Source organism: Archocentrus centrarchus, chromosome 17 (genome assembly GCF_007364275.1).
Source record: "Archocentrus centrarchus isolate MPI-CPG fArcCen1 chromosome 17, fArcCen1, whole genome shotgun sequence".
Lineage (NCBI taxonomy): Eukaryota > Metazoa > Chordata > Actinopteri > Cichliformes > Cichlidae > Archocentrus > Archocentrus centrarchus.
This window is the reverse complement of record NC_044362.1, coordinates 24,726,785-24,748,847: the sequence shown is the minus strand read 5'-3', so window position 1 is coordinate 24,748,847 and position 22,063 is coordinate 24,726,785. Positions and strand designations below refer to the sequence as shown.

The window sequence follows — 22,063 nt, the reverse complement described above, 5'->3', positions numbered from 1 at the left end:
CCTTTGGATGTTTATATTCAAACATGAATAGTTATTAGATATGGTGTTTGAACAGAAAAAAACAACTTGGCACTGTTTTCATGTAATTATATATATACACTATGCTGTTAGGTGCAATTGTTTAGCAGCTTGTTAATGCGAATATGTAATCAGCCAAACACATGGCAGCAACTCAGTGCATTTAGGCATGTAGACGTGGTTGGATCTGGTCATTTCAAACGGACCATCAGAATGGGAAAGAAAGATGATTTAAGTGACTGAATGTGGCACGGTTGTTGGTGCCTGACAGGCTGGTCTGCATACTTAAGAAACTGCAAAGCTACTGGGCTTTTCCTGCACAACCATCTCTGGGATTTACAGAGGATGTTCTGAAAGAGAAAATATCGAGCGAGTGGCAGTTCTCTTGGTGAAATCCCTTGATGATGCCAGATGTCAGAATGACCAAAGCTACTAAGAAGGCAACAGTAAGTCAAATAACCATTCATTACAACCAAGATATGCAGATGAGTGTACTTTGGTTGCACAACACATAGAACTTTGAAGCAGATATGCCTCCACTTCAGCGGATTTCAATCCACCTTTGAGATGTGGTGGAACAGATTTGCATCGTGCAGCCAACAAATCTACATTTAAAAAAAAAATTTTTTTTTTAACCAGTTCTCATTTACAAACTGATGCTGTCATGGCAATGTGGACCAAAGCCTTTGAGGAATGTTTCCAGCACCTTGTTGAATTTATGCCACAGAGAATTGAGGCAATTCTGAAGGAAAAAAGGGGTTCAACCTGATACTGGCAAGGTGTACCTAATATAGTGGCAAGTGAGTATATATACAGAATACTTAAAATTGCTTGTGAGGCTGCTGATACGTCTACATGTCTTTGAAACTAATTACAGTTAGAAAATTGCTGAACTCAGTTTTCATGCTGGTTCAGTTGTACGTGAACAGAACAGTTAATGACTCTGGCAACGTTATGTTTTTGGTAGTGTGTAAATGGACTAATTCTTATATAGTGCATGTGATTCTTTCTGAAAACGACAGCTTGAAAAATTTTGAATGAATTCTAATAAAACTGTAGGGGTGTAGAGTGAGGTCATGCTAAGAATCCATCTACTAGTCTTCAAGTTCAACTTGATTTTATAAGTTAAAGTTATTCATAGTGTTTGTGTAATCGAAGTAAATATCTTTACCCTTACATGCTTTTTACTGCACTACAAACTTCTTACAGTACATTTAAAAAGAATAAAACGAAATCCAGTATATAGAAAATACAGTACTATTCCCTTAAAAGTAAATACTGCCCACAGTGAGCTGCCTTGGTGGAGTTTTGCACTCTCAGGGTGCTTCTTGTAATGCATGTGCTTTTCCTACAACAATGAAGTCAAAATGTCTACGATGGAAAAAAGCCTTTTGTATTAATGGAAATATGTCGTCCTTCCATATGTAGAAGATTTGCACGACAAGCAAAGCCTGCTGCTGGTGTCAGTGCTGATGTAAGCAGCTGTGATAGGAAAGCATTGATTCCATTCCTGCACTTCTTGTTAAACATACATTTGGCAACTTCTCTTTCCTTTCAGTGCCCTCCTCTGTCGAGCACACTTCTTCAAACCTGAGAAATGACTCACTTTTTTTTTGTTTGTTTTTTTTTTTATTCAACAGGTCTTTGAGCAACAAAAAAAAAATAAAAAATTCTGGTAGTCACATTTATCCAGGCTTAAAACCACTTGGACCAAACCTGTTCTCCTGACACAATAGCCTCACTTACCCTGACAAATCATACAAAAACACTTAACATGTACAAACACAGATGTCTAGGCAGTTGTTTAGACCAAAATCAGATCTCTGAAAAAGCATGTTCAGAATACATTTTAGACACCTGTGAAACTGAAGAGACCTCATTACAAAACAAATACAGCTTCTTAGTCAGCACTCATGCCATCTCTCTTCACTCAACATACCAAAATATTATTCAAGAGGACAGCAGCTAAAATATGAAACCCAAAGAGGATGACGCAGTGCAGAAAGCCCTTTGTAATTCATCCCAATTAACAGAAGTCAAATATGAATTTTTCTTCATGTTTTCTCCTGATACAAATGAAACATTTTTAATGAGACTCTTGTACTGTAAGGTAGTTTAAATCTCACAAATACGAGATAACAGTCCTCCACCCCTTTTCAGTCTGTCAGTTTGACTTCCTCCTGCCTCATGCACGTGAGCGATGTGATCTCACCTATTAAATATAATACTCCATGACATAATGCACACATAAATATTAAAAGAGGCACTATCATGGCCTTTCACTGGTTGCTTGGCTTAAACTGATGTCTTCACGCACACAAATCACACCAGTGAGAATCTCAAGGCACAGCCAGTGTCAAATGTGTTACTCCTTGTACTCCAAAAACTGCTGCAATCTTTTCCGATGGTCTGCAGACAGCAGAACAGCACTGAGGATCAAACAAAAACACCAATAGTTACAATACAATAGCATACATTCTTCTTCCTTAATCACAGAAAATACCATTCAGATTTTTTTTAAATCATATGCAGCCTTACTTTAAGTGATCCCCAAATGTGGTTGTTATCCTGTAGATGGCGGTCTTTAGTGTGGCCCTGAGAGCAAAGCGCAGTGTTTTGTATGTTGAGTCTCCCATGCTGCTCGTTGACCTGACAGGCTTACTGGAGGCATGAGGCAGCTTGAAGTGTCGATCTACAGCCTGCAGATGAGGAGGACACAACTGTTGAAATGGTCATTGTATTAATCAACCTATTGTGCTAAACTGTACTAGGTGATTTCACACTGGAAAAACCCTTTTTTTTTTCCCACAAAATGATTTTGGGTGTTTTTTTAGCTCCTACTTTAAGAAAGAAAGAAAATCCATATACATGTGCACCTAGTGATGCGTTCAACTACATATGCATATGTAGACAAATAAAAAAGGTATGATTTAAAACAAAACCAAACCACAAAAATACATTAAATTCATATGTGATCATCCTAATTTTAATCTAGAGTGAAAAAAAACAGTTTAGTATTTCTTACGGTACAACTTCTAATGTTGATTTGCCATTTTAAAAGGTTTCATTTGGAAAAAAAAACAAAAAAACAACCTGGTTACTCCACAGATTTAACCTCTAAAAATCTGGAAAGTTTTCCCAGTGAAAACTTGTGTGAGATTAATACCAGGCTATACTACTGCTATGTGGCCATTCAAATACTCTATATAATAATTAACACTTTAAAGCTTCTTTTTCCATCACATCACTAACTGTGTGGACAGTGCCGATGCACTGACCAATTTCATGTCTTTAAGTGTATCCAGCACAGGCATAGTAACTTACCTCTTGTAAGACTAGCATGCAGCTGAGAATACTGGGTAATGTAGTCTGTATGACTCCAAACTGATCTTCAGAGAATGAGGCTTGAACAAGGCAAGACAGCCCTTTATGAATGAAAATAAATAAATAATGAACTTGTTGGACCAAGACTGAATTCAAATCAAATGTAACTATTCAGTTTCTTCTTACCTTCCAAAGCCCAAATGTGGGCCTGGCTGTCAGCAAAGAGAGCTTGACTGGAGGCTTCTGGCAGCTGCAAAACACAATTTTATTTAGCAGGAGTTTCCTTTTTTTAAATTGGCAAAAGCAGATTCAGAATGCTAAATTAGGAAGTTGTTAGTGGGGCACACTTCAGTGTGACTACACTACAGCATGCAGGTGTAGTTAAAAGGAATATATAGAAACCTTAGAAAGTAGACTAACCACACTAGTTCCTACATAGTGGAAGCAGAGAAATGTAAGTTATGAGGTTTTGCTCTGATAATCTCCATGTGTGATCAGAAAAAGGAAATTCTCAGCATATGCACCCAGCACTTTGGTTATAGAACATTTAAATAGCTTTGTAGGCGCTTGTCACATGACCCCTTAATTCAAGCTTTAAAAGGTAATTAGTAAGACTCACTGTAACAGCTACATAAATGGAAAAGAGCTACATTAGTAATGCCTCCAACAATAAGCCCAGATCCATGAGATAAATTAGTAATGATACCATGAGAGAATGCTAGATTTGTTCAAGAGAAAACAAAACAAAAAATCTGCCAAGTTGGACGAGAGCATGCTGGAGCCCCCCAGTGTTGAAAAGCTTAAGGGAGAGAGCATGCACATGCCACACATTCTTACCTTATTAAACAAATACATTATCAGCACCCGCTTTGCCAAGAAATTTTTAACCTAAATGAGACAATTAAATGTAGAGGTGTTTTGGTATTACAAGTGGAAAAAAAAAAGGCAAACACAAATAATGGATTTTCACACTTAAGCCTGAGCTGAGGCCCTGATTTAAAGTGAAAATACACTTCTAACAAAGACAGATGCTACCTTTAAACAGGCTCCTGAGGAAAAAAAAATAAAAATAAATAAATAAATAATAATCAGTTTTTTTCCAGACCTTATTTTTTAATTTTCACACCTGACTGCTGTTTTTTTGGAAAGTTGAAAAGCTGGATGAAGCAGATCCCTGTGTTTGACTCCTATTACATTATTACAGAATTAATAAGTGTGAAAAGCCTTATGTCAGAAGCACAGTGTAGGACAACAAAAACATTTGGCTGTGAGACAAGGTTTTAGTACCTGTTCTTTTCTGTTCTGGAGGAACTGAGCCAGAAAGCTTGGTTTGGAGGGTTCCTGTTTGTCACTGGGAACTGAAGCTGGTGATGGTGGGGGACTGCCATTGACATGGGAATCTGTAACAGCAGATGCTTATGACTTAAAATACAACTCAAAAATGGATAAATTTACCAGATCAAACAATACGATCACAGTAAAAAGTATCACCTCACTGCCGAAAAAAAATAAGAAGGCAAACTGTGCCAGTCATGGCTGCCAACACATTTCTGACAACTTCTTTTGTTTAACATTGGATCCAGATGCAGATTTATGATCTGAGCGACCTGATGGCTCCCATTGTTTCCTCCTCACCTGTGGAGGTGGTCCAGAGTTTTGGCGCTCTCCTCATGATGTGTGGGCTCTGCACTGTGCCATACCATGGTGAGCCTTGCTCCACAGGAGATGCGAGACGCCGCAGTGCAGGAGACGCAAAAGGGCTGTCCAGATCAGGACTGAACGGGGCTGTTAGAGGGCTCTGCTGGCCTCCTGCAATGGAGCGAGCAAAGACTGAAGCTGGGGTTTTCATCAGAAGTGTAGGCCTTGGACTCATTAGGTCTTCTGTACCTGAGGTTAGGATTTAAAAAAAAAAGGAAAAAAAAAAAAAGTACAGTGTATACATACTGTCTTAACATGCAGTTATACAGAAGTCGCTATTCATATCAGCCAATTGTATATCAATATACCTGATGTCTCAGAAGAAATCTTCCTTTCACTTCCACTTGACAGGGATTTGGCTCTTCCATTGGTTGCTACAGTTTCATGATAGGCTACAAGTCTTTGGGTCAGATCAGCCAACAGAGAGAGGCACTCTTTACTGATGGCATTCCAGTTATGTGGATGGCCTCCTGGGAAAGACAAAAAAAAAAAGTAAAAAGATAATATATTCTGAGTTAAACAAAAGCGCAATCTGAATATTTGACGTGTCAAGATTTAGTCTACAAAAGAACTACAGGTACTGCCTTGCATGTTTGATGTTTGTGACTGATTTATTAGTTGGATGTGAGGTCAGAGTGAACCTGACCATTGACTATGACAATCTAGATATTATGTGCCAGGTATCACGTTCATAAGGGGACAGAAATAGAAACTATAAGCAGACCTGGCTGACTCAGACTGAAGACTTCACAGCGTCGTGATGGAGAATGCTGAGACAACAGAGCCAAGTCCTGCAAAGCTAGGTACTGAAATTTGGGAAAATGGCATCAACATTTGGTAATCAGTGGGTTAAAAAATGGATATGCTTGCAAACATATAAATATGTATTGTACCTACCTTTAATATCATTGGCTGCTTTTCAGTAAGTACTTTCGGAAGACAATGGTCTACATCTTCAGTAAAAGATGACTGCACAGGAAAACTGTATCCCTATAAAAGAAATTTATTATGTTTAATTTTATTAAAAGTCTTCAAAAGATAAATCTCAAGATATTTTAGTCAGGGTTTGTGTTTCAGCTCTTAGAAATTCAATGCATTGACACTTCTGCCCCCTAGTGTCTACAAGTAACTAAAAACTCAAACAGGAGTTGTCCTCTCAGCTAACTAATATTCAAATGATCAGAAAAACTTAATTACGCATTGTGTGATGATTAACAGGATCAGCTTTCCCCTGACCAACTTAATTTTGAGTCAGTCAGATTTAAAACATGACAGAAGAAAAGATAATGGGGGCATTTCACAAAAGTAATAGTAAGTAAGTGAAGTTATAAAGCGCTTTTCACAGACATGTAGTCAAAGCGCTACACAACAAAATAATCACAAAAACTATAATAGAAAATTAAAACACACTTGCAAGCAGCATTAGAAAACAATAAAAAGATAATAAAAATAGTAACAACAAAAGAATCTCAATAGAAAGCAAACAAAAGCTTTCAACTGCTTTTTTTTTTTTTTTTAAAAAGGAGCTCACAGAGTCAGCTACAATAGCTTAGTCTTCAATCTAAGGAACAATTAACAAATTCAGAGTCTGTGACCAAAGACAACGAACAGCAGCGTGTTTAAGAAGAAGCTGAGATACATAGTCTGGTCCATTTAGTGCTCTGTACGCAAGAATGAGAATTTTAAAACTAATTCTAAAAGTCAATGGAAACCCAGTGTAAACAGTATAAAATAGGAATAATGTCAGCTTGCTTACTAGAAAGTATTCAAGGTCTATATAAATACAGACCAATGTCCTGCATCAGAAGCCATTAGAAGATCAATATAGACCACCAGTGGAGTGCTGCATTTGAAAACCAAACTGAAAAGGGTCAGAAATGTCCAATTTGCACAATAAGGACCTAAATGGACTTTTGGTAACTTTAAAAAAATAATAATAATAATTTGCTAAATGGCAATTTAGAAATAGACCAATGTTGATAGCAGTACTGGTATCAAGATTAGGTTTTTCAAAGTAACTGAATTTCCTAAGCACTAAAATAGGAAGGAACACAACCTTGCTTCAATGAGTCGTTCCTGATAGTTAATATACTAAACAGGAGAATTGGTATTAAAATATTTAGCTATCTAAATGTTGCCTTTAACTGATACATACCTCAGTGAGAAAAATCCTAAAGAGCAGCAGTGTGATGTACCATGTGAAGAGAAGAAAGGTGGCACTGATCCAGATGTGGTAGAGCAGGGAGAGGTCCAGCAGTCCAGCTATACTGTCAAGGGGGTGTGCAGAGCTGAAAGGGTAGATCACACACAAATATGCTAATCCAGTGCTTTACACCAGGCCAGTTACTGACCAGGCACAAAGCACTGTCAAGTATTTATGGCAAATTATATATGATGTACTACTAACCTGTCCAAGTGAAGATTCAGTGTTTTACAGATCCATGCTCTTGGAATGTACCCTAGTGATATTAAATTAAAAAAATACTTAAAGCACTTCCAGTAACGCTGCGCAGAAAAGGCCAAAAGCCAGATTAAACAATGTAATTACACAATAATTAAATATAAGAATCACTTAATAAACTAAACCAGCAAGAAACTGCCAAACAAACAAAAAAAAGAAAAAATCCTCAATTTATTCCAAAGAAGAGGGGATACATTAGTAACATTTTAATTATTAAAGAAGTTACTTACCCAAAAAGTAATACACAACAATATAATTCCTGACAGAGTAAAGTGCCTGAGTGGCGCTGCACTTCACCACCAAAGGAAGAGATCCCTTGAAGCGAAGGTATTTGTATTGCTGGGGAAATAATAAGTGACCGTGAAGAACTATTAACTCACTAAACAGCTGGCATTTTTGTTTGGTAAAGTCGGATTCATTAGTCTCAGAAAAATAGGTTAGAGATATCTGGTCAAGATACATGTATAAAGTCATTTTGATTGCCTCACATGTGCGGCAAAGTCACTGACATACCTGAACAGTATGGAAGGAGACATAATTCATGTTGTGAATCACACCCAGCAGACTGTGAGAGAATCCAACAAAGGCTCCAGCCATCAAAAGGATGAGATGATATTCATTCAGACACATCTGAGGGTAACTAGGGTTGCAAATAAATCAAGGCATTTAAACTGTGGAAGAAATGTGTAAAGATTCCCACAAAAGTTTTGTGTGGTAGCCACTTACCCATTATTCTGTGCACACGGGTAGCCGAGAGTTTCATATCTAAAACCGATGGTAACGGCAGAACACCAAGCCACGATTACTCCCATGATGCAGTGGACCAAGGAGTTGATAAGCTGTCGAGGGTGGAGCAGCTGACCAAAGAGTGCAATTTTCGAGCATGCAATAGTTGGAATGACTGAAGGAAAAATCAGTAAAAAGAAAGAAGTTACAACCAAAATTTTAAATCCTGAACAAACCCTTTATCAGAAATTGTTCCCAAAACTATATCAGAGGAATGCACATGAATGCATATTTATGTACATTGTACAGACTCCATAATGGAACCATTTTCAGCAGTGTATGCATCATATTATTCCTGATCATTATAAAAACTTGATGGAAGCGTGTTAAATAGACAGAATTTTTAACATGTTAAACCAATGCTAAATAATCGGGTATTTTAGTTGGCCTGAGAACTAAAATTTTAGTCGTTTTTAACCTACATTTTTTGTTATCATAAATAAACAACTTTTTAACCAAGTGAGAGAGTATTTGGGGTTCTCATGATTACCAGTGTCTAAAACTTGATCATTTCAAATGTATTAATTACTTAACAGATATATTCATGCAGGATCAAATGATTTAGTCCTGTTAAACTGTATTGCATACTGATGCTAGCATCTTATCACCTCGCCCACCGATAGGTGGAGGGAGGTTATTCATTGTCTGCTAGCAATAAACCTCAAAACACACAACCAAAATTGATGAAACTTTGTGGAAATATTCCTTAGGGGCACAGGAACATACGATACGGTACTCAGGTATAAACAGTTATTGTTCATAACTCATTGTCTTTTTCCATTTTAAATTCACAATAATGCAAAGTGAACTACAAACCCTACACAAAAATCACATCCACATATACAATTTATATCTTGGCAAATATTTGTCTTTTTTCATTTCGTTTTTCATTTAGTACATAGACTGAAGTAAATATATCCAGACTACGTATGCCATTGTCTGTTCATGCAGATCTCATTTTTGAAATAAAAATATTCATCCATTCATAGAAATTATATTTTTATATTTTATTATATTGAATGCCCTTCTAGTTACAAGCTATTTTTGTCAATTTCACCATAACATTGAACTGGTGTAAATAATTTTAGCTTTGCTAATGAAGAATTACACATGAAATACACAAGTAACACGTCAGTAGTAAATAATAACCTCAGTAATGTTTTGCAGTAACCTGCAACTCACCTGTGTAATACTCAAAGTTCAAGAAACCGACCATGATGATCACTCCACACAGCAAGATGAAGGAGAAGATTATACTCGCACTTGTTAGCAGAGAGAAGCATTCTGAAGGTTACCAAAAAAAAAACAAAAAACTGAGTTTAAGGCAAGCTTAAGACACAGCTCCGAGTCAAGTCTCAAAATGCAGCGTGCTGACTAACCTGATAGGGTCTGGATGGGGTGTAGAAGACTGAACTTGCTGAGGATCACAAATATCACAGTGCTGGGTGGCAGCAACAAGACAGCCCAGGCAATACTTGCTGCAGCTCTCCAGCAAATGACCTGAACAGAGCAGTCATTACATATAAAACAAATACACAAGTATAGAACAGTAAGTGTTGGGACAAAGACACACTTGACTTTTTTTTTTTTTTTTTTTTTTTTAAAAAAGAGGCATTGGTTTCTTCCTTATTTCCATGTGAAAGGGTATTTTTGTCTTTGAATTTAGGATTCATGTATAGAGGGTGTTCTGTGTTATTCAGATTGTAAAGGAGCTTTTCAGAAAGCAAGTAATTTAAAACAATATCTTCTACAGGTGTAAAATTCTGAAACCATGGCCGAAAGTCAAGACCAAAACATCCACAGTATTGTATCTCCTAGAGTGATCCCCATGTGGAGCTGTTAATACCTCTTTAAAGCTGTAGTGTCCAAATGTGAGTTTATTTCTACCTCATAATGCAATCACAGTGAAGTGATCAAGCCTCCGATATATGCTCTGTTATTTTTTCTCCTCAGTTTTGCGTTATTCCATCCAGTCTAAAGAAGAGACTAGAACTGAACAGTGGTTTTGGACAACTGTTACACCCCTAACCCCTTTGTAGTGTCAAAAAGCAATTTCCAATAATTGCAAAAAAGATTGCAATTGTAAACTGCTGTAAATGACTCATTGTCTTATAATCTGTCAAGCATCTGTCTCATGAATGTTCAAGTCAAAATCACTTTCATATATCTTTTATTTAGCCAGGGCAAAAGTCTCATGGACATCAAAAAAGAGCAAGAGAGCAGAAGAAATTGCAACAAACATAAAATAACAGTTCTATAAAGATATTTTTAGTAGCCAAAAAAGGACTGGATTGATCATAATGCAGAACACAGAGTAGGTGCAATAAGGAAATGTGTGTGGATACACCATTTCATTATTTTATATATAACCCCTTCTTAAAAACCTGTTGACTGCAGCCTATTTACAAATACAAGCAAAGATATTAGACATTAAATTAAAAAAAAAAAAAAAAAGACCAGCAATCCCTTTTTGGCACAACACCTTCCCTTCATCCACCAAATTATACATTTAAAAAACAATATCCCTACTCTTTGGTAGAAACTATGCAGGTTTACGTTTGTTTAGTATGAGCAAACGCATGCCTATTGTCAATGTTTACAGAGCGGAATCAAATGTTTTCAGATCTGAATCAAATAATTAAAATATTCACTAAGTGGACTAATTTTACTACTAGAAAACACTCAATACTCAAGTTGCTATTTATTTTTGGTAATTTATTTATTTATGTCAGTTTCAACATACGAGAACTAATTTTTTTTTTAAAAAAGACTAAAGAATCTGTGTAAATCATGTCTCTATTAACTTCATGTCTGTAAAAACGCTTACTTTTTCTAAATTTTTTTTTTTTTTAAACTTCGCTCACCTTCCTTTTATCTGAACACTCATCATCCACGCCTCGCTTTCTCTACAGGCTAATTTTAACTTTCCGTAAATGCATTTAAAGATCATATTAGACTTGTATTAAATATTATTCAAACTGAAGAAGCTCATTAGCCGAAGAAGCTAGCATAAACAGACTTGGGTTTAACAAGCTAGCACACGTGAAAAATGACTTTATAAACAGCCAACTGGCATAAGAGTGAAAAAAAAAACTCACCTTGCGGATAAACCAGCAACTCTGCGCGTTAGAAAACATGTTGTTTGGACAAATTTTAAGCCTCTCGGCGAAAAGAAAACTATTTACGCCTCAGTTTCCCATATCGCGCCACATGCATTCAAAGGACCTCTGAAGGACCCCAATTAAAAGCTGTCCATCTTCCTGCCTGCTGCCAGTGTTTCATATCCGCATGGATTGAAGTCTGCTTCTTGAACTAAACATCATACGTATATAATAAATTCTCACTGACTGGCACATACACACTTTGTTAAATTTCATCATCATATAAAGATCAGCTTACAAATGTTTTCCTGAATGGTAGACTTTCACCGATCTAAAAAGTCAGGTTACATTTAAATTATGCAAATGCTATTTAAACAACGTTGTCACAAGATGGAATTACACAAGGTGGCGAGACAGGACATAAATCAGCGTTGAAATTGTGTCTCGTTTTACTCTTAGTCAATTAGTTGCCATCAAGTGCAGTGAGTGAGTGACTGTCAGTGAGGTCAATTCTGAATTCCTTTAGTTTCATCATGCATGAAAGCTTTCTTTTCGTGACTATAGCCGTTTCCATAAGATGGGAAGGTGTGTTTATCCAAAACAGTATTTTTGTCACCATCCCGTAAAAATGGCTTGATCTCGAAAGCAGCGACTGGAAGCTTTTGTGTGGGACTGATGGACATGTCAGTTTGAACTGCTTTATGGATGGATGGTTTCTGTCCAGGTTTCTGGGTAATTGCAGGGAGGGCAAGCTGTTCCCTCTGGGACTTCTTGTCTTCCCACAACTTAAGCAGACGGCGTTGATTATTTGTCATGTCCTTGAGATTTTGCTGTAATGACTGCACTTGATCCTCTAAAAGGGTCTTAGAGGTGACTGTATTTGCCAACTCTGATGTCAAGCCATCAATGGTCAGATTCAGTTTTCCAGCCTTTTCCACCAGGGAGTTGCACTCACGTTCCTTTTCATGCAAGTCACCGATTATGTCCTTGGTGGTCTTTCCGCTGAACTTAGGGCTGCACTCAAGTCCAATTTCAGTACGAAGAGCCTTCACCTGTTTCCTCAGCTCCTTGTTATCCACAGCCAAGGTCTTCAGTTTCTGCTTCATGGCCTCAGTTGAACGCATCCTTGACTCGTACTGTCTGAGCTTCTCTCTGACAACACTTTCTCTGTGCATGGCATCATCTCTTTCCTTCCTGCATTTCTCCAGAAGTTTCAGTGTCTCAAATTTGGACACTTTTTCACCTTTGCTATTTGAAGTGGCCATCCTATGGAAAGGTATTCAAGTCACAATATGTGTATATAACTATATTAAAAAAAAAATCAAAAAAGAAAGTTCCAAAAAAAACAAATAGCAGATTGAATCCTTGTGTCTTGCTCTGCACAAGCACGACCGGCCGTCTGGACTCGCAACACTGATGCAGGTGACATTCCTCCAACAGTGTTACCTATTTGACAGGCAGCTCCTGTGTAACTCAAAGCTGGGGCTTGAATGACCATTAATTAGGAAACCACCATCCCTTTGACAAAGGTTCAAGTGACACTTTTTTTCTGTTTTGTTAATCAAAATACTTTTCTCTATGGAAATACATAGTCTTAATAATAATAATAATACATTTTATTTATAAGCACCTTTCATGACACCCAAGGACACTTTACAGGGGTGAAGACAAGACAAATCACAAAAAAACACAAACAAGAAACTAAAATGACCAAAGGAACTAAAGTGAGTATGAAATTTTGAACAGGTAAGTTTTGAGTCGTGATTTGAAGATATGAAGTGTGTCAATATTGCAAATGTCTGGTGGGAGAGAGTTCAATAGCTGGGGAGCAGAGCGGAAGAAAGCTCTGTTCCCCATAGTACTGAGGAGGGCAATGCGGATCTATTGTCTGGATGTGGTCAGCTTTGGATATATACTGTGACATTTTCCACTGCGGGTGATCTGTGAATCCAAACGGTGACACAGTAGATTTTATCTGTTTGCTCGACCACGTGGCAGCTTAGATGGATGAACTGGAAAACGGTAGCAGCAGCTCACTTTTAAAGTTAGACAATCTCTTTGAAATGTTCAAGTTATACCTATTAGTTACTCTCCTTTAAATATTTAAAATGCCCAACTGTTGACATGTACTGGCAAACTCTACAGTAGTTACAAACTGATGGAAATAAATCCCGTTACATGGCGGTGTGGGAGCCGGGGTGACTTAAGGCTGTGCTGCCTAAAATTAAGATTCATTAAAAGTATTTTAAGCATTCATCCAATGCAAATATACAGACTGAATTTTATTGGGACGTTCTAAGTAGGGATATTGTTTTTACATATAACAGAGGAGCCAAGAAAAATCATTTAGTAAATTCTTTTTGTTTGACTAGGTTTTAAGTTGTTTAGAACAAATATTAACAGCCTTATATGTATACTAAAGACATCAATATTAATTTTTGCCCTGTGAAAGCTGGGATGGATGGATAAATATCAATTTTCTGCTGTCATGACAAACAATTAGACAACAACTTATTTTATATAATATAAAGAAACAAATTCAGTGCGATCAGTTTGTGTTAAAGTGTGGGATAGACTATAAATTGAAAACTGTTCTAACAATGACATGCAAATAAAATATATCCCACAATAAACATGTTTTATTTTTCTCCATGAATCACTGAATTCTATACATCCAATCAAAAGCAGTTTATCATAATAAGGACAAATTAATGACAAAAATAGTTACATGACTACTTGGCATTAGTTGAGGGCACTTAAAGGAACATAAGGGTAACATTCAACAGCTCCACGTGTAATAACATTAATCCCTGGTTAACTTACCAACATGTATAGTTGTTTACACAGAAAATTCTGTATGTAAATGATCCATTTCTCATTGTAGATAGATAAAAATACATTCCATTGACGCCACCACCATTTATGAAATATAATAATATTTAAAAAGTAAGAACGATGAGGTATAAAATCATACTAAAATATATCCTTTGTGCTTTTTTAAAATCACACTCCATTTATATGAATGAAGTTCAGAACCCGACCCAAGTAGAAAAAAATAAACAAAACCCACACCCTTACAACTATTGTTCATTATTAGATGTCCCACATTTGAAACACACACACACACACACATAGACACACAGACACACACACACACACACACACACACACACACAGACACACACACAGGGGATTAAGGTGTTAAGTCAGGATGTACAAGTGCAGGTGAAATTCAGACGTTGAATGACTTCATCACCACAGCAACTTGATTCTCTCCAATAAGGCAACCCGAGAACCTGCAATTCAAATAAAAGGATAACACTTGCTTTGGCACGGCAAAATCATGTACAGGAAGTCCTGGTCAGATGTTCGGCCTTAGCAGGTCACAAAGATGAAAGCTTGAGCCAAAACTCCTAAAATGAACGAATAATGCAGACACCACTGAGTGTAAACATACAATTAACCGTGAACATAAACCACAAAGAGTGTGTGTGTGTGTGTGTGTGTGTGTGTGTTATATATATATATATATATATATATATATATATATATATATATATATATATATATATATATATATATATATATATATATATTCAGTGTGTCTGTACAATAGGAATACAGAATACAGTTTAAAAAGCTTCTGTGTTCAATATTGCTACCTCCAGTCAATGCAAGTCTTTCATGTCTTCAATGGTGCTGCAGTTGCAGGAGACATGTCAACTACTGGTTCTGGTTCAGGTTTGCTAAAAAAGTAGGTCTGCAAAAGAAAATCCAAATAAGTAAAGAAAGGTGTCAAAGAACTTGTACAAAAAAGCATGGACAGGACAAAGATATGTTGTGAAAAACTGATAATCAACCAAGAACAGAAGACAGACTGTGAGTAACTGTGAAGCAAATGTTCAATGATGCAGAAGAGAACACAGCATTACTGGAAACCATTAATCTCGGTGAGCCTTCAGACATGGCTTACTTTGTAGACTAATTACATGAATGTGGTTGAGGTATATGATACCCCTGAGGACTGGCAAGTATTCATGGTAGGAAGTTCACTAGCAGCCCTTTCTCACACCACTTAATAATGTGGTCACAGTTTCCGCTGAAAAGCATCTGCCCAGAGGGAGCTAACTTGACACTATAAGGTATATTTGTTTCCTAGAAGCTCACAGGGAGATAAATGCAAAAATATCAGTGTAATGTGACGTGGTCTGTGAAAGGAGTGGAGAAGTGGGTTCAAAGCTTGGCCATGCTGAGATCACTGAAGATAAACGAGAAAGAGTCAATCACTGTTATCTAAACCAAGATGCACAGGCAATATGAACCAGCTGGATTAGCAGTGTGCCATCCCTTTATTTTGTAATTAAATATCACAAGCAACTACAATTACCTTACAAAACACAGCCAGCAGGATGTTGAGCAACACAATTGCTGACAGGAATGCAATGATAACTCTGGGGTGGTCATCTCTGACTGCAGGCCAGAAAGTCATAACTAGTACTGAGCCAGAGAGGCAGAGTGCCACCACAATGGTAAACCAACTCAGCCATTCAAATGGGAGAATCCAAAGAACCTTTAAAAAAAAAAAAAAAATGACAATGAAAACCAGCAAATTATGTAATTAAATATACATCTGCTTTTATGAAAGTTATATCAAGGCTTTAAATTCAGTATAGTTCTTCATTTGTTACTACTACTATTTCAAAATAAACAAAAAAACAAATCTTACCACTGCAGGTATGTAAATTGAAAGCGAATATCCGTACACACAGACAATCTCCATAAAGGCATATGACACTAAGTTCACGATCTTATTGTTTCTCCATAGCAGAAAACCCCAGAGGGCAAGAGGCACCAACCAAGCATAGCTGTAGATTACTGTTGCAGCTATAGTCACTGGAAGATACAAAGAATCAGAAGACACAGAGTGAAATGGATGGTTCCCTCCCGTATTTCATGCAAGTCTGCACAAAGCAAGTACTGACCTTTCTGAAACTCTGGGGTATACTTAAAGTTAGGTTTGCCCCTATGCACCAAAAAGTTGGACATGTTTCCACTTATGGCAGTGGCAAAGATGAGAGTGGTGCAAATCCAGAATGGTCCTGAAAGCACAAATATCACACACACACACACACACACACAGAAATTTAATGTGTTTGCCCATTTGGATCTTTTGAAACAACATTTACAAATAGAGCACAACATAGAAGAACAACACAGCTAATGTTGAGACATAAATGTTAAAACTTTGAGGAGCTAACCATAGAGATCAGGATTTTTACGGAGGTAAACATGAATAAAGTTCTTTCCGGGCCATGGCAGCATTGATCCAATGATCCTTTGCTTTACCTGAAAGAAATGTTAGAAAACACGAAGTATCGAAGCTAATGAAACCTACATTTGCTCTGAAGGACTTCACAACTACTACTACAAAAAAAAAAAAAAAAAAAGTTAGTAGATGAAATAGAAAAAAAAACTTACATGTTGGGTCTCAATGTCGAAGAACCTTTGGTAATACTCAAAAGACCAGAAAGGGGGACTTTTCTTTTGCCCAGAGAGAAGCTTTAATTCAAGAATTTGGTGAAAATTTAATTTTGAAAGGTGACAAAATATATTTAATCGACAGCTAAACTTAGGCTTGTACTAACCTCTGCCTTGTCATCACTGGCAAGTGAGTCCTCAGCATCAGCTTCTGGAGAAAAACCAGTAGCGCTGCTTTGCTGCTGGGGCCTCACATTTATATCCTCGATGCTGATGGTAGTTGAATCTCTGTTGGCTCCCAACAGATTGTCAGCTTCTTCAAATTCTAGTTAATTGACATGGATGAAGGGAAGAAATGGGATGAATGGGTTTAAAGATTTCATAATGACAAATAAGTAACTTAATTTGCAGAACACTGGAGGATTGATACTCACCCTGAAATTCAAATGGATCATTTGTCGACGCCATTTACAAAAATTCAGACAGCGAGGTCTGTCTCAAACTTATCGGCAAGTTATTGTCGCACAAGAGCTATAACTTAACTTCAGGAAGATATGAAGAACCACAACTTTTCCACCTTTCCTGTATGTTTAAGACGTTGCACACTATAATCAATAAAGGAAAAAGAAACTATGAGTTAGCTGGGTTAGCTACCAAGTTCTCACTTGACAGCTCGTCAACTACTACTTTGACATTAATTGTATACTAAGTCGGGGAAAAAAACTGAAATAATATCGGCCTTGTTTAAATATGTTTCCGTTACCATCTTTGGACAGTGTATAATTACCAAATTATCCTTCCGAAACCATAAAAATCATTTAATTTCTGTCGTCTACGTTGACTCTTCTGGGAGGAGGATATACCACGCATGTAAACAGGACCTTTCCCTAAACATTTTCAAAATAAGCGTTTGCACTTATTTTTATTTAAACTATTTTGGATGATATCAGGAGAAGTTAATTATGATGTATGTACACGCTTTTCATGTTAAAATCTTGCCATTTATAGTAACTTTTTGGTACACTGAGCTCTTGAAACAAGCATTCACTATTAGCGAACTTTTACTTTGAAGTGAGCAGGCAAAACCGCGAATTACTTGCACTCTGGGCTACCGTAGGAAACCCGGAATATTTGTCATAATGCATACAAGTAGTAAAACAAATGGCGTAAAATGTGAACTATTGTGAGAAAAAAACTAAAAAGTAGTAAAAGAGTCCAACTGCAGACTTCGGGTGTGCTTTCATCTAGGTTTTAGCTAAGGAAATGACACTATTTAACAGCTAGCTAGTGAGAACTTCGGATTTTTGCTGACTGAACGTGCAGTCATCAAAGTGCGACCTTACTATGGACAATGGCACCATTTATGTCCGGGAAAGAGGCAGCCTTCGTCGTGTCAGTGACATAGTCCTGGCACAGCCAAAGCCAGCGTTATCATGCAGAAGGACAAATCCGTTTGTGCCCAGAAAAGAGCATTTTATATTTACCTACAATGAAGAGGGAAGTCTGCGATACACCACAAAATCTCTCTTTGACATCACTTTGTTGTTTGTAGTTGAAAACATTCACCATGTGGACTCCCTGGTTGGCTTCCCTGAGCAGATAGGTGATAAACTTTTTGTAGCAGCTGAGGAGACTCGTGTATTTTTAAACCCAGACATTTCTTCAAAAGCCCTTCAATTATTCAGTGATGCATATGGAGACATGGTGCTTGGATCACTGTGTTTACGAAACAGGTGAGTCAGGCTGCCATCTAAACAACCTGCTTCTTGGATTTCTTTGCCACAGACAGCTGACATTCGTTATCCCTTTTTCATTTTTGCAGGTTTCCGCTCCTGCATGAGCGGATGAATGAAATAAAAACATTTCATAGTTTGAAGTCTCTGGATTTGTTTGGCTGCAAACTGGGTGACAATCATGAGCTTTTCCAACATCTAACATCAACCTCATTGGCAAGGTATTACATTCCCAAAGAAATGATATGGAACATTTACAAAAAGCTGTTACTAATGCTTCTTTCCACTTTAGCAGCCTGATTCAGCTTTTCATCGGCAGTAACAGCCTGTCCGATGCTGGCCTGCAACGACTGACAGCACCTATCCGAATGATGCACAAGGGACTGGACTGCCTTCAGCTTCTGGATGTTTCCTGTTAGTTAGCAAACTATTACTTGAGTCCATATAGTGTTGGTGGCACAAATACTATTTCCTCCAGATTTAAAGCATCCAAAAGCTCAAATATGCAATTGTTGATCAGCTGTTCTCTGTCTTATCCAGACAACAATATCTCAGAGAGGGCTCTCGGATACCTCACGTGCCTCCCAAAACTTGCAAACCTTGATGTATCTGGGACCAGTTTGAAGGTATAACATCAACAGTTGTGTGTAACACTTAGCTATGGCTCATTGTTATACTGACATCTAAATGTAATGTGTACCTTTAGCTTGGCACAGGATTGAAGACAACCATATGGAAACTGTTGGGGTTGAGTTATTCTGAGAAACCCCTGGATACCTTTGATCACTCAAGATGTAAAACAGAAGGTTGGGCTGAGCAGGTAAATATGTATAGACGTTGATTAACAATTGATAGAACTATATGGTTATTTTTAAAAATTGACATCCACTCATCATGGCCATGAATATCATGGTAATTTTGGATGTTTAATGATTTTTTGAACTGTTTCCTGGGTGGAGTGATTGTACAGCATACATCTTTAATGACTTTAACAAACAAGAATTGGGTACACAAGTTTGAAATTATGATGGATTTTCTCTAATTGAGACAGTGTCATAAGCATACATACAGGCTCAAATACATACATACACCCCCACTAATATTTAGTTAAATGTCCTCTAGCAAGTTGCACTTTGATTAGATGCTTTTAGTAGCATCTGCCACAGTCAGTAGGGTTGAGGTCAGGGCTTTGGAAAGGCCATTCCAGAAGCTTAATGTTAGCCTACTTTGTCCATTCCAAAACCAATTTTGATTGGGATCATAGTCCTGTGGGAACACCCAATTATGTCCAAGTTTCAGCGGTCTAGCTGTTGATTTGAGGTGAAATTAAAGAATTCGGTCATAGTCCTCCTCCTTTATTATTCCATCCAGTTTGTGCAATGCACCAGTACTACTGGTTGCAAAGCAGCCCCAGAGCATGATCCTACAACCACCATGCTTGACAATTAGTGCAGTGTTCTTAGGTTTAAAGCTCTACCTTTAGCTCAATCTTTGTCTCGTCTGACCATAAAACAAGCCAAATGCAAATTTTAGTTGAGCTTAACGGTGTTGATTTTGGAGCAGGGAGTTCTTTCTTGGTCGGCACCTTCTCAGTCCATGGTGATGTAAAACTCTTCACTGTGGACAGTGATGCTGGTATTCCAGCAGTTTCCAGTTCATGGCAGGCTTGAGCCTTGGTGGTTCCTGGGTTGTTCCTGAAAATCTTAATTAGTTTGCTCTCAGCTGAGGGTGACAGTTCAGGTCTTCTTCTAGACTTTGGCAAAGTGGTGACACAGCCAAATAACTCGTACTTGCATACAGTTGTTTGAACTGATAATCTTGGAATCTGCAGTTGTTTAGAAATGGCTCCAAGTGACCTTCACAACTAGTGTAAATCTACAATTCTCCTTCTTAGATATTCACTGAGTTCCTTGGACTTTCTCGTTGTTCTGAGTACTGGCCAGTCCAATGAATGCTGTCAAACAAATCCTTTTCATGCTGGCAAAGAGAAACTACCATTCAGCCAAGATCACTAACGAGAAGTTAATGGGCCTTGGCCTTGTCAAGATAAGACAGAACCTTCAGCATCACATATTAAAAGACTTAAATGAGTGAATATATAGATTTGAGCCTATCTGTATACTTATGACCCTGTGTGGATTTGAGAAAATCCCCCAAAAATTCAAACTTGTGCACCCACAGTTCTTGTTTTGTTTTGTTTTTTAAGTCATTAAAGATGTATGCTGTGCAGTCATTCCACCCTGGAAAAAGAACAGTTCAAAGAAATCATTAAAACCCCCACATTACAAACACTCATCATGGTCATGGATGTCATGGTAAACTTCTGACCACAAGTGTACTTGTTTCCTTTGAAGTAGGCAGAGTCGTGAAGTAATGCTTGGTGTATTTTCAGGTTGTAAACCAGTGGGAAATGAATAGCTCACAAATGCCAAAACAGAAGAAAGTTGAAGAATCAAGAATATCAGCACTTCGCTTTTGTAAGATCATTATTTTTACACTGAAATGGCCCATTTTAAAAAGAAAAAAAAAGAAAAAAGGGGCAAAATTATTTGCCATGATTTAATTTTTTTTTCTCTATAGTTGGCAGGCAGAAGTTTGTCAGAGAAATACTGAATGCAACACCCCTGGCTCACAAGTGTGTGGAAGAGGCAAAGAGTGAGAGGCTGCATTTCTATAGACCTGCAAACAGTGACAGAAGAGAGAGGCAGATTTTCTCCGTAGCAAATAATGATGTACAGACCCTCTACCATGGCATCAAAAAAAGGAAGCTCCAGTCAGAAACATGTGACACTTTAAATCAGAGCCCTCCGAGAAAACATTTGCCCTCACCAGCTCTTACTGCAGAGGACGTTGACTTGTTGAACAGCTATTAAGGCATGTATCCGAGTAAAATGCCACACAGGCTGAAGAGCAGCGTAAGCATGTCAATAAACAGGATGCATTTAGACTCAAGGGAATCGATGATTTCCAACATGGTTTACACTGAACTGCAAAAAATTCTGGGATTCGGTTCACATATTTTAAACAATAAAGTTTTTGTTTTTGTTCTTTCTGGTTGTTTTAATGCATGAAAACAGTGTTTAAGACAGGATAAGGTGGACTATTGTCCTGAGCCTGACCTAGATTTATAATATTGTATATTATATATACAATACATAGTATAGTGTTTTATTTATACTTGCCTAATCTTGGGGATGTGTTTGGAAGAGATTTTTGCTCATGTTTCCTTGTAAGAACTCTAGACTTTCCACAGTGCAACTCAACTCAGAGGTTCTGGTTTGTTATGGCAGTAGAGGGTGATGACTTCAGGCTTTATGCAGAGATGATGAACAGGCTTTACAGGTCTGGGAAACCTACTTCTTTCAAATTCAGCAACCCTGGAGTCTTTTTTCATTTTCAAACTTGGAACTCCGTGCCAGGCTGGTGCTGCTTCAACTTAAATCACTTGAGGAAATTTATACTGA

General features: G+C 37.5%; 4 protein-coding genes across 7 annotated transcripts; 1 reads left to right on the top strand and 3 right to left on the bottom strand.

The window, feature by feature from the left end:
• Positions 1–1,663: 1,663 nt before the first annotated feature.
• Positions 1,664–11,515, bottom strand: ndc1 (NDC1 transmembrane nucleoporin). Of its 2 annotated transcripts, XM_030752112.1 has the most exons (18): positions 11,386–11,515; positions 9,667–9,787; positions 9,470–9,571; positions 8,228–8,402; positions 8,015–8,141; positions 7,732–7,840; positions 7,448–7,499; positions 7,196–7,328; positions 5,938–6,030; positions 5,765–5,846; positions 5,349–5,510; positions 4,978–5,229; positions 4,630–4,742; positions 4,180–4,230; positions 3,529–3,592; positions 3,343–3,443; positions 2,557–2,717; positions 1,664–2,447 (listed from the first exon to the last, which is right to left on the bottom strand). In XM_030752112.1, the coding sequence occupies exons 1-18, from the start codon at positions 11,422–11,424 to the stop codon at positions 2,384–2,386; spliced, it is 2,001 nt and encodes a 666-aa protein (XP_030607972.1). In that variant the 5' UTR covers positions 11,425–11,515; the 3' UTR covers positions 1,664–2,383. The 2 variants fall into 2 exon arrangements, with proteins under 2 accessions (XP_030607972.1, XP_030607973.1); XM_030752113.1 differs by lacking the exon at positions 4,180–4,230.
• Positions 11,516–11,894: 379 nt separating this feature from the next.
• LOC115795605 (uncharacterized) lies at positions 11,895–12,653 on the bottom strand. The gene has a single exon (XM_030751587.1). It carries the CDS (start codon positions 12,651–12,653, stop codon positions 11,895–11,897), a length of 759 nt encoding a protein of 252 aa, XP_030607447.1.
• A 1,348-nt stretch (positions 12,654–14,001) lies between these two features.
• On the bottom strand, positions 14,002–17,753 carry yipf1 (Yip1 domain family, member 1). Of its 2 annotated transcripts, none has more exons than XM_030752019.1 (10): positions 17,654–17,753; positions 17,301–17,471; positions 17,034–17,191; positions 16,867–16,947; positions 16,647–16,734; positions 16,371–16,487; positions 16,115–16,281; positions 15,776–15,958; positions 15,051–15,148; positions 14,002–14,801 (listed from the first exon to the last, which is right to left on the bottom strand). In XM_030752019.1, exons 2-9 carry the CDS (start codon positions 17,332–17,334, stop codon positions 15,071–15,073), a joined length of 906 nt encoding a protein of 301 aa, XP_030607879.1. In that variant the 5' UTR covers positions 17,335–17,471; positions 17,654–17,753; the 3' UTR covers positions 14,002–14,801; positions 15,051–15,070. The 2 variants fall into 2 exon arrangements, with proteins under 2 accessions (XP_030607879.1, XP_030607881.1); XM_030752021.1 differs by having other exon boundaries at positions 14,002–14,684.
• Positions 17,754–17,984: 231 nt separating this feature from the next.
• lrrc42 (leucine rich repeat containing 42) lies at positions 17,985–21,649 on the top strand. 2 transcript variants are annotated; one of them, XM_030752375.1, is made up of 7 exons: positions 17,985–18,599; positions 18,689–18,820; positions 18,895–19,013; positions 19,140–19,225; positions 19,306–19,419; positions 20,992–21,076; positions 21,180–21,649. In XM_030752375.1, the coding sequence occupies exons 1-7, from the start codon at positions 18,211–18,213 to the stop codon at positions 21,470–21,472; spliced, it is 1,218 nt and encodes a 405-aa protein (XP_030608235.1). In that variant the 5' UTR covers positions 17,985–18,210; the 3' UTR covers positions 21,473–21,649. The 2 variants fall into 2 exon arrangements, with proteins under 2 accessions (XP_030608235.1, XP_030608234.1); XM_030752374.1 differs by having other exon boundaries at positions 18,892–19,013.
• The last annotated feature ends 414 nt before the right edge of the window (positions 21,650–22,063 follow it).